The 12,181-nt window shown below is 36.7% G+C and overlaps 1 protein-coding gene and 1 long non-coding RNA gene across 9 annotated transcripts in view; both read right to left on the bottom strand.

Moving 5' to 3' along the window:
* Window positions 1-102: 102 nt before the first annotated feature.
* On the bottom strand, window positions 103-1,277 carry LOC146761119 (uncharacterized). The gene is made up of 3 exons (XR_014945458.1): window positions 963-1,277; window positions 717-846; window positions 103-620 (listed from the first exon to the last, which is right to left on the bottom strand). It is a non-coding gene; the product is annotated as an uncharacterized LOC146761119 (long non-coding RNA).
* Window positions 1,278-2,363: 1,086 nt separating this feature from the next.
* ATP8A1 (ATPase phospholipid transporting 8A1) overlaps window positions 2,364-12,181 on the bottom strand; it is an 84,412-nt gene continuing 74,594 nt past the window's right edge. For 7 of the 8 annotated variants that reach the window (XM_015862437.3, XM_015862439.3, XM_015862436.3 and 4 more), the window contains 2 exons: window positions 7,602-7,693; window positions 2,364-6,954 (listed from right to left, as the gene is read on the bottom strand). In XM_015862437.3, coding sequence (XP_015717923.2) covers window positions 6,857-6,954; window positions 7,602-7,693 — 190 coding nt within the window. In that variant the 3' untranslated portion in view covers window positions 2,364-6,856. The remainder of the gene's footprint in view (window positions 6,955-7,601; window positions 7,694-12,181) is intronic. The other variant, XR_014945457.1, reaches the window with a different exon arrangement.

The raw sequence follows: 12,181 nt of genomic DNA, 5'->3' as shown, positions 1-12,181 counted from the left end.
TGGTTTGGAAATACGTAATATGTCTTTAGTTGGTATAAACATTCCTCTTGCAGTAAATTCAAGCAAAAGAGCTCTCACGGGCAGAAGCATCAGTGAGATCCATTTGGGCTGGGAAAGATCAATTTTATTTTCTTTAAACATTGATTAGACATCAGAAGTGCTGAGAAAGGTGACAGCAGGCTGAAATTTGGCTTTGCTCTCGAAGATGTGCCAAGCGTGAGCAGTTGGGAGTTTGGCACAGTTATCGCCTATTAGCGTTTGTCAGTGTACATGAGAGGCAGGTGCTCAAGTTGCATCTACTCATGTATTAATGCAGGGACTGATTTTTGCTGTACTCAATGACAGTCTTTCAGGTGTGAAGGTTTATTCAGCCTAGGCAGAGGCTGTAAGGTTTGACATGTTTGTGAAATTCAGCCTCATAGGGAAGAGCTGCCTGAGCTCATTCCCTTTCTCCTCTGATGCTGAGTTTGGCCTCATAAAATGATGGAAAAATGATACAAAGGAACACCTCTATTGAATCAGGCCTTGGTGTGCTGAGCTCAAGGAGTTCTTGGGAATGATGACACCAGGTCTGGTAGGGATGGTGTTGTGCAAACAGGCTGACCAAGAATGGTGCGTTACTGTTAAAGTAAGGATAGTGACAGTGAGGCATACAGTGCAAGGGAGAGGAAGAGAGGTTGCCAAAATGCAAACCCAATGGTTGAAGTAGTCATTACCTATGCTGGTCATTTCCAGTGCAATTGGATTTAGGCTCTGAGTTAAAGTGCTGAATTTCCTTCCCAACAAGAAGTACCCAATGGCAGAGATGCTGCCGTCATTTACAGAAAACATCCATTCTTCCAAAGCCTGCAGACAGAACACAAATGGCATTTTGGTCAGCAATTTTAATGACTGGTGAAGCAGTCTGAAGGGCAAGATGTTGGCCTGAAAAAGAAAAGACCATTTAGGCAGTACTTGCTTACCATCCACACTTAGCAGAGAAGGTTTACTTCATTTGTCGTGGTGAAACTACTTCATTCTCCCTTTGCTGGAGCGACACTGATGTCAAATATATCAAAATGAAAGAATAAATCAAAATGATCCACAGTGGGCTGATTACTACCATTCACACACATTACGTCCAAAATGCTGTGACTGCAATTAGCTGCAATGGCACATCTGAAACCTGAACCTCTGGGCAAAGAGGAATGGTGACATGAATTAGATCAGCCCTTTGTTTTGTTTTCCTCTACTAAGGGCTTCTTCCACACACATCTCCAAAACACATCAGTCCTCCAGTGTGCAAAGGAAAGCATTCAATGCGCTCACGGGATTTGCTGAAGGATTTTATATGAAACGAGGTATGCAGCATAGCAAATGGCTAGGTACACTGATGGGCTGCTTGTAGTGCTAATGCCCATGGAGTATAATAAAATGATATACGACAATTTCAAAATTATTTTGCTGCTACCATTAGCATGCAGGTTGACAGTAACATTAAAGATCTGGAGCCAGCCCTTGATGCTGCTTTTCTGCACGCAGCCATGCACTGTGCAGGCTGCTTTGAACAGAATTGCTTCTGAACAGTCCGCTGTACTGCAACATCCAGGCAAAGTTTTTGATTTGCAATTATGCTGAGGCTGCAATTCCATGATACAGTCTTTGCTAGCAGAGCCAGCAAGAAATGCCTCTCTTCTTTCTCTTCACCTGACTTACAATGGATTCAGGTCTGTACTACAATTGGCTGAATGAAATGGTTTTGCTTATGACTAACATTGCCCATAAGAGAAGAGGGTAAGGACTTGAAAAAGATCCTGTATCATTATAACCTGGATTATAACCTGAGTAATTTCAATGCCGTTGTGACTGTCTGCGTAACAGTACCTGGAATTACCTTAAAGCAGCTTTACCATTACTGATTTTTATTCAGTGGGTGGACACTGTTAGGGTAAAGAAGCATTCGCTACTATTGTATTCAGAGGATATGGTACTTACCCCTGTTGTCTGAAAAATGAGGCAAGATTTCCCCATTCCTGCTTTGCCCTTTCTGTACTGCATACTTTTCTTTCTGAACAGGGTAGCAGCACCAGAACTACCTTAGGGCTGGGCTGCAAATCATTACATTGCTGACTCGCATATTCTTTTTTGACTTCACGTGAGAGCAAAGCAAGACAGTTGAAAGCATCTACTATAAAAAAGAAACTACATTATTACACTTTTTCAACTTAACAGAGTAATGTAAGTGCTCTTTGATGCTTGTGAAATGCCATTCCGGATACATCCCATTTCAGAAGAATAAAAGAACAAGAATGACAGAGATACGTTTTTTACCTTGAAAGCAACCCCTTGCACTTGTAACCATTCATTCACTTCAATAAAACATCTTCATTAATGGCAAAGTTTATTTATTTATTTTTTTAACAATTAAAAGACAAAACATTTAAAATTTGCAGTTCAAAACATGCACATTCACCAAATGCTAAATGACATGTAACACTGCATAGAACCAAATGTGTTACTAAAAGAGAATAACTATAAAACACAGTGCATTTAACATCCAGTTAAAACGAAACCTGAGAAACTACCATAAACACCGATTCAAGAAGTCTTCGTTCATGCAGCTTCATAATTTCCACAACAGTTTCAGCAGTAATGGCTCAGCGGGGCTGTAAAACCTCACTTTGCCTCGAATGCAGAGTTTGCTTGTACATAGCGACCACTTTCTGCAGCAGTTCATACATATCAAACACCGAAAGTCTTAATGAAAAATTAAGTTGACGTATAAAAAAAAAACAACAACAACAATATTAGTGCATTTATGGCTTCAGTTCTACAATAAAGAAACGCAATAAAACATAACTTTAAAAAATAGAAAAAAAAACTTATTCTGGTCACAGCTTTTGCAATTACGAATCACACTATTTAGGGAAATGCTTTCATTTAAGCAATCCTCCGAAAGTACCAACCCTCCTACGTGCCCAACTCTGCACGCCGTTACTCAGCTGAGCAGTCCTCATACTTATGAGCAGCCCAATTGAAGCCTATGTGAGTAACGGCTTGCATAAGCAGGAACCAGGTTTGGAATGCTAAAATATTCCTTTGTTTAATGAAGACCTATTGGTTAACAGAGAACAAACTGGGGGAGAGAGGGTAGGGGGCGAAGGAGCGACTCATTTGTTGAGTTTGCTACCAGTGAAAACATTCAGTACCAAGAAAATGGAATCAACAAACTCATTTGCTTACACAGCGCTAGCTTCTGGCTATACTATGAGGAGACTTTTAACGAAGGCGGTAAAAATGAGGGCAGAGCAACCACCATGCATTGCCTCGGAACACTGAAAAAATATCACCTCATGCAGACGAAATGACAAATTCATCAGAACTACAAGTGCTCTTACACAACACAGAAGGAAACAGGAAAATAACTTCTCTCCTTAAATTTAACACATGTTCCAAATTACAATCCCAAATCATCATTCAAGACGGGTTTGAATGTAATGAAAAGCCCTAAGACATTTTATATGCATCTCTGTGACACAGGGAATTTCGTGAATGAATGTGGGCATACAGGAATTTTCTTCTATCTCCCATTGTTTCAAAATATTTTATCTTCTTATACAAATACAATGATGATAGAGTATAAATCTGTTGAAACTGCCTTGCAAAAATAAGTGTAAAATTAGGAACCGGCAAGAAAATTTTCCAAATACAAGTTAGCAATAACTTTGTTAAAATTGTTTCCAGTTACTCTTTTGAATCACTTATATATCTATCTATTTAAAAATAATTAAGCAGCAGTATTTATATAAGACATCTGATTTCAAAGTGGCACCGCTCCAACTTTCTGACATAAATTTTTAACACTAGCTTGTAATTACACCCCACACATGGATCAGATGGAAAATTTCATGTGAATTCTGCATTTCGTATAAATCTGAATTGTTAAGCATTGAGAACAAATGCACTATTACAAACATTTTTGCCCACACTTTTTTTTTTTTTCCTTCAAACAAACAGCCGTACAATCCCCTGACCTTAACAAAGATAGGATGAACAAATCCAATGACAACATATCATATTACTGTGTACTTCTCAGAAAAATAAGGCGCATATTGTAGACTTGATTTAAAGAGTGGGCACACATCAGTAGGTTGATCTCATGTTTTAAAATGAAGTTGTACACAAATGTACAAAAGCGTGGTTAGATTTGTCACATTTTCTTTTCAGTGCCTCTGTGAAGCAGTATCTTCCTACCACTAAATCCAGACAATACATAATACGTGGCACATGGGAAAAGTATAGAGAAAAGAGAAGAACGCTACGACAGAAGTGAAATTTGAGTAAAGATGTAAATATGAAACAGAGACAAGATTAAACTATCTCAAAGAACTTAAATTATGGTCTAATTGAGAGCTGTTTCTGTTACTTTTATAACACAGATAAACGGGGGATACATTGCGTGTCATTTTCAACAAGCTGCTACAATGGGGCGACACTTTAAATATGAAGAATGACTGCTCTGGTAATTCTCTTGCATTATATTACAGTGAATTTATCGTGCTCGTGTAAGTTCTACAAGATTCATAAATAAACCACCTAGAGCAGAAAAATCATAATAGTTTAGTTAGAAAGAGAGAAGAGCTGGACTGGGGCATTTATAAAAGAAAAACAGCATCATGGTTAATTTCAGAAATGTTTTCAAGTTGGCCATTGTCCTTTCGATGACAGAAAAATAGGGATCCCCATTTCAGGAAAGGGCCATGCCCCCAAATTTTTTCTTCCTGCCTCAGGTCAAGTGATTTGCCCCTCCCATATTGATCCATCTATTTATCTCTGCCTGAAATGGCTTTTCTGAAGGCAGTTCTTGTCTGCATGACTGACTGGCAGTACTGTTTCTAGTGGGATACGTCCCCTTTGTCCCTGTGTCTTGTTTTCTCTTCTGTTTAGAGATCACTCTGAGAAAATGGGAGGAAGACATTGCATAACATGCATGTGAAATGCAGACTGCCTTCCCATTGATATGCCTTCTGAAATATGTACTTTCATATCGTTCATGTCACCAGGGTTCTGATTTGTATTTGTAAGCTTCTTTTAGAACAGAGCACAAGAAAACTGGACAGTGCAACGAAGTTACACATTAAGTGTTTAGTTAGATGAAAGGCAGAGAGATGAAATCACCTCTATTAAATTATAAGATTATTTAAGACCCACTGACGACAGCAGAGAAGATATATAAATACATGGCCTGTTGCTTGTTAGTTGAAACTGGTTGAACTGGAGAGCAAAAGGAAATTTTTAATGTAGCAGATCATGAAGGATGCCATTGTTCTGCTTTTCTGTTTAGCTGATCTCCATTCAAGGAAATGAAGTATCATTTCTATACAATGCACTGAAATTTAATTAAAATCGAAAGCGTCTTTTTCTATGGAAAAATGTATTCTAGATGTAATTATGATGGCATTTAAAATCAGAATTAACACAGACTAAAAAGAGACAAGTTTTAACTGAACTCTGATTTTAAAAAAGCTTTTTGTTGTTTGAAACCTGTTGGCCACTGAATGGCAAGCTGAGAAATACCAACTGTAACTACCTAAAAACACCATTATCACCATACTCTTACTAAGAGACTTTTAATTTAACTCCCCTTCCATCTTTCTTTTAATTTTTTTTTTTTTTTAATTTTTAATTTCTTTTTAATAAAAATCATAAGTGTATCTTTCTCTGCAGTCACTTCCTCTGCTTTTAATTAAAGGTGCACACATAGGTATTTTGCATGATCAGTATGTTTGAAAGAGACTGCTGAAATGTTATTTCACATCTTTATAGGAAGCAGCTTCAGCGCAAATAAAACAGTACATGCCACACAGTACTGCAGGGCATGCTTTGCTCTGTATTTCAATGTATGCATTATTTTAGTATAAAAAGGCTGAAAATGCGATTAATTTTTAAAAATAAATTAACAAACTTGCTACTGAAACTACTGTATAAGCAGATACAACTATCAAATCAAACTGCAAAAATAATTATGTTTGATAGGGGAAGTAAGGCAGTGCAATCCTTTACAGTTTGAACATAAATAACGTGTACTCAATTTTACAAGGTGGCAGCCATTTTCAACATATGCATTACTAAATGAAAATAAGGGAAAAAATTCTATAAGGCCAAGGGTGCAATACTTGCACTTTTGAAAGCAAATGCCATCAAGGCCACTCACATTAGACACACTGCACTGTAAATCCTTCTCTGCAAGTGCAAAGACTCAAGCATGCAGTTCTGAGATCAGGACTGGAGTTCATTTCCTTTCAAAGTATTTCTGACAACAGAAAACATTTATGGAACTTCTTTGGCAAGCGTTTTTAGGCTAGTTTGACACAAACAACTATAAACATCTCGACTCAAAATCTTTCTTAAAGAAGGCGAGTGAACACCATTAAGATACTATTTTTTCAGCACTTGTTGAAATCGAAGGCTTGTTATCAACTGCATTTAAATACGTTACCACTTAAAAACCTTCAAAGATGCCAATGTTCTGTCAATGTGAAGTATGTTTAGCAATCTGACCATTACCTTCCAAGTACATAACCAGTATTGATTCAGCTTCATTGTAAAATAAGCAAGCTGGCAAGATACAAGGTAAATTCCCATCTGTTTACAAAGGCTAAGCGAATACCCAGTAAAAAATTTAGAGATGTTGTGTTACAGTATAGTTGCACAGTGCTTATGTCTACTGAATACACAAATCCAAACTGTATGGAACAAGACCATCAAAGATCTTAAAATTGCTGATAACTGGGCCATGGTCACAGCTCCCAGCAAAGATCTAATAGTCTGTCTCACAAAAGCAACTTATAAGGCCTGAATATTGAGCTGCATTCTTTCACCATTCCTCAGGCCTTTGTTTTGTTGTATCATAAGCTCGTATTACTTCAGATTGGGAAACAATTCCATTTTCATCTTGAGAGAAAGCATAGCCATCTGCAGATAAAGAAAACAGGAACCAATTAAGTTTTTGTCACATTTTGCATATTCCTAAGTATTTTAAAGCTTTATTTAAAGCAATTTAGCAAAGGTCAATGAAGGTGAAGAGTACAGGGAGAAAACCTACCCCATTCTTACATAATTTTGCAGTTATACAGAACTCTGTGCAAAATCTTAGGAATGAACAGAATATTAACCACAGTTAAAGGATATGGTGTACTGAGTCTACATTCAGACATGAAGATGGTCACATACATTCTCAGTTCTTACAAACACAGTATCTAATAATTACATTCTGTATGTGTCTTCCTTTTTTTTCTTCTTCAGACAGACTGAATTTAAGCAATGTAAGGATGCTTAAAGTTTAAAAAATTAACTTTAAGATTCCATTGTAATTCAAGAAAATGCTTCAACTAATAATGACGAGATGTTAAAAATGAGTTCTATACAGTCTGTAATACAAAATAAAGGCATAAATTTTAAAGGTGAATGCTACATGTACTAAAAGCCACTGCAACAAGTATAAGGATACTGCATCTGCATCTTTACTACATTAAAAACGCAGCAAAAAGTGGAGTTTTACTTCTACGCTATCAATGGATATTAGGTTCTGTTTTATTGTTTTTTTTAAGGTAAATACTTACGAAGCAAGTTTTGCTGCAGAGAATCGGAGCGATACAGGTTCACATGGTTCTTCTTAAAAACATTCTTCAGTAGTTGGGCTCTTTCAGTTAAGCTAGAAAGAAAGCAGACATGAAAAAATTACTTACTAGTTCCTGTATTTCTTTCATACTTTTGAGTCTGTTAAAGAGGAATTAATTATTAAAAGAAAAACATTCATTTTTTTGTTTACTATTTATGCCTGAATTAATTATTAAACCGATGATTAAAAGCCTGTGCAAGGGCAGATTATGAATTCCAGATCCTTGGTATTGTTTTATATTTCTTGCAGTACACGCAAAACATCTGTCTGAAATACTGCTATGCACTTACAATACAAATAAATGAACAATATTGTAAACATTTGAGCATGACTCCTTTAGAAACATGTGGTGTAAAGGGAAGGTGCTGGCTTTCTAGAAGTAGCATGGGCTGGTTAGTGACAGGCCATATTTCTTACAGAAAGAAAGGTTCAGCTTCTACTGAAACAGTACCCTAGAGGGGATATGAGAGAAGATGGTGGGAAAGTTACACCAGGCTCAGGATGTTGTTAATTCTGATAACATATTGAAGATTCACTGGCTATATTAAAAAAAAATAGTAAAATCATAACTAAAACACTGATTTCTTGCTCTGAATTTGATATTCAGACTGAATTAGAGCTTACATTTTACATCATCAGTGCTCAAAAATCCAGTCCCTCCCAGTGTGAACTGGTCTGAAAATGAATTAGTTGGCTTAAATCTATTCTAAGTTCATAGTGATTTTTTAGTTCATTTTCTTAATTCTGCTGGATTATCAAAGTTGTCTCTCTGTTATGATGTAGTAAACATGAGGGATTTACACATACCTAACTCTAGTGAGTTCTGACCAAATTACTCCTCACTACTATTTGTCAATTAGCTAAGCAGACTACCTTCTTAGACTACCAACCTAGACTACCTAAGTGGTAGAACTGCAACTAGATTCCTTCCCTTACTAGACTATCATTCAAACCTGTAAACCAGAAATGCTTATTCTTCCTTCATTAAGCTCTCAATTTTTCTATATGAAACTGAAATACTGGCAGAGACTAGAGGTCTGCCTCCCTTTTCTGTTTCCCTGCAATCTGGTGGTTAAAGCATACACCAGGAGGTCAGAGCTTGGCAAGAAGGAAGAGAGAAATAAACCCACATTCCCACATCCATAGAGTAAGGCTAACCACAAAATCTACAGGGTAAGTGGATGGGTGGGCTAAACTGCTTTTGTGGCCATGCTTTGGATGGAATGACTCTACTTTATAAAAAGGAATTAGATACCAACTGCAAGAAAGCAGTCAGCATCTGCTGGCTGAGCCAAAATCTCAACAAAGGGGGATTTAAGTACTGAGACACACTTTACCTGCAGTGTTTTCATGAGGTAACTTTTTAGCTCTTTGTGAAAAAAAAAAAGAAGAAAAAGAAAATTTCCTTGCCACTGCTCCACCAGGCAGTGTAGGTACCTTGGTTTTCAGTTCAGAGCTACAAATTGATAATGTGATGAGATTCTAAAGAACTGGAGACTGAGGTTTAAATCACAAGGTGATACATGGGGTGAATAAATGAACACTTTCACATGCAACGAGAGGGCAGAGAGGTGAAAGTCCATACAAATATTCTGATAAGGACATAATCTGTATCTCCTTTGCAGCACATCTGAGAAACCTTCCTTAATATTAGCTGAAAATAGAGAATTTCAGTGATTTTTTTTTTTTTTTACAGGTGTTATTTTCTAGTACAAAACTAATTTATTAAAAGAACAGTAGGCCTATTCTAGCATTTTAGTACCATCATTATCACTTGCTTGTGTTCTCGAATGAAATATTCAAAGTGACCAAGAGTTAAGCACTGAAAATACCGCCTGTAAGTTTTACATGAAGTATGCACATCTGTTAGTTTATGTATAATGAAGTTTCCACTGCTTAGAACTGATTGCTGGGACGGAAAACACAAATAAAGTAGGAAGTAATTTTGGAAAACAAAAGTGCTTCCAGCTATTCAGGTATTAAATTCCGCTCTCTTGCTATACTTGATGAAAGAGCACAGGCTCTTTATTATGAATCATCCTTTTGCCATCCAAATATTTAAAAATCTACATGCAAAGTCAGTAAAACATAGTTTCATAATTAACCAATCTTAGTGACTGTGCTCATCATGTATACCTGTATAGAAAAGCTAAATACTAACGGCATTTGAACTTGTTATATTCATTCACAGAAAAATTGTTACTACTTCGGATATTCCTGACCAATCATGGCTGGTTTAAAAGCAAAAACTTTCCAAGGTGCTTGAATTAAAAATAATTATTATACGAAGCAACATTTGTGGCAAATATCTCTACTGGGTTGTTATTTGTGCTATTGACAGCCTATGTAGTATAAATATTTTTACAGTAACTAATATTATTGCTGTTTCAGGTTACTTGGCAACTTATGAGAAAAAAATCACTTTTTCTACTGTAACATAGAAAAGTACTTTCAGAGTTTTTTTGCACACTAGGAAAAAATATTAGTTGGTGTCACAACTGTTTGTCACAGTTGTTCAATCAAGCTTCTGAAGATCAAAGAATTACTAAGGTTGGAGAAAACCATTTGGATAATCTAGTCCAATCATTTACCATCTCCATCATGCCCATGGTCAGGATCACTGCCCAGGTTGCCTTGGAAAAAGGTTATGATCCACTCTGGTGCGACAGCTCAGATGCTGTGACCCTGGTGTGTGCAGACAGATGGAGATGGGGTCTCATGCCCTGGGACACCACTGGGATGTGGTGAGAGATGCATGTAAGTCACTTCATCAAAACATTTCTTTAACAAGGAATACTTCATCCACGAAGGGTGAAGTTTTGTCTCTGATACCTGAATTAAAAACACCCCCCAAAAACCATCACTGAGGAAACAAATCCTTAAAAGACACTAAGATGTCTAACATCCATTGATTTGTATGTGAGGCAGATGCTTTTATACACTTCAAAGAATACGGGCCCAAAAATGACTTTGAGGAGAATAAAGAAAGATATTGTGGGGGGTAACTGAACTATCTTAGTGAAGCCTTCCTATTTACTTAATTGTGACATGAAGAGATGACTGTAAAACCACTGGTGAAATCACCAAGTTCCTCTAAATAAGAATGGATGTGGGAGAAATTCTGGAAGTTGATGGAAGAGCATACTGTCTACTGAGCATACTGAAATAGCTGAATTCGGGAATATGTGAACAATCATGGTAATGAAAGTACAAAAGACTGAACAGATACATCACCTTACTTTCTTCTGCAGATACAAGGTGTCCCCCTTTCAGCACTTCCTAATACTAACACCTGCCTTCCCTTTTGTAATTTACTACTTCTTCCACTCCTTGTAAAACAGCATACAGCATATACTGCTTCTGGCTCACAGGTCAACACATCGATATATGAGTTAACTTGGAGGAAGATCCTGCCCTGATGCTGCCTAAGAAAGATTTGCAGCTGGAAAGAGGCATCCAAAGCAATCAGCTTAGATACTCCACCCATTAGAAATGTTGGCCATCATCTTGGTATCCAACAACATTTAGTCTCAACTGGGTAAATTCTAGTAAGTTGATTCCCACAGAATTGGAGGAAGGATACCATAAGATTAAAACAGACATGAAAACTGATTATGAACAGAAGGTGCTTCCTGAAATTGGAACACTAATAAAAGAAATGGCTCCTTGCATTTTTATGGTCTCTGTACATGCATATCTTTCCTCCTATAAAGCCTTCTTAGTTTAGCCATTTACCATGAAGTTATCAGAAAAAACAGCAGTCAAAAATCGAAAAAGAAGAGGAAAATCAAATATCGACAGCTTTGGCTTTTTAAAATTTCACAGAAGTTATGAAAATGAAGGCAAGGAAAGAAAGCCCCAGTTCAGTCAAATGGCAGTAATGAAATGGAAGTGGGTAGTGGGAGGAGCGTACTTTGTCATCGTCAGAATTATTGGTTACAAGTAATGCATGAGTTAAAAGGATGTAAGTATTTCACTAAGCACACACTAAATTTACATATGAAAATTGTTCAGTTTCTCAATTTTACCTTCTCCCTTTTCAAATTTTCAAATTCTCCTTACACATAAAGGAGAATGCAGTAAGAGAATTGTGGAGGGTCAAGTTCAAGTTATTTCTTACCTCACAAAATCTGGTCAAATTTGTTTGCTCTTGACTAGCATTAGATACAGTACCTGTTTGCTCTATTTAATTTCAACATGTCCCTGACAGATTTTGCTGTTTTTTTCCTATGTTACCAAGGTCACTTTATTTTATTTATTTTTATTTTTTACATGCTTAAGCCCAATTTGTAACTATATGACTGAACATTGCAGGTTTAAACTCCCTATGCTTTAATTGTTAGCACAAAATGATAGGATTAAAATTTTATCATATAAGCTCATGAAAAAACATGCAGGCTGAGTAGACCCAAAATCTTTCTACAGATACCGACACAGGATGCTTTTCCCTCTATTTTGTTTCATGGTTTTGGAAAGTAATATTTTGCCTTTGATACACATACGAAACCGAAGCATCATTAT

The sequence above is a fragment of the Coturnix japonica genome, chromosome 4, assembly GCF_054131305.1.
Source record: "Coturnix japonica strain WE chromosome 4, WE-NBRP24, whole genome shotgun sequence".
NCBI classification, from domain to species: Eukaryota; Metazoa; Chordata; class Aves; order Galliformes; family Phasianidae; genus Coturnix; species Coturnix japonica.
The sequence above is the reverse complement of the archived record's forward strand: the minus strand, read 5'-3'. Positions and strand labels throughout refer to the sequence as shown.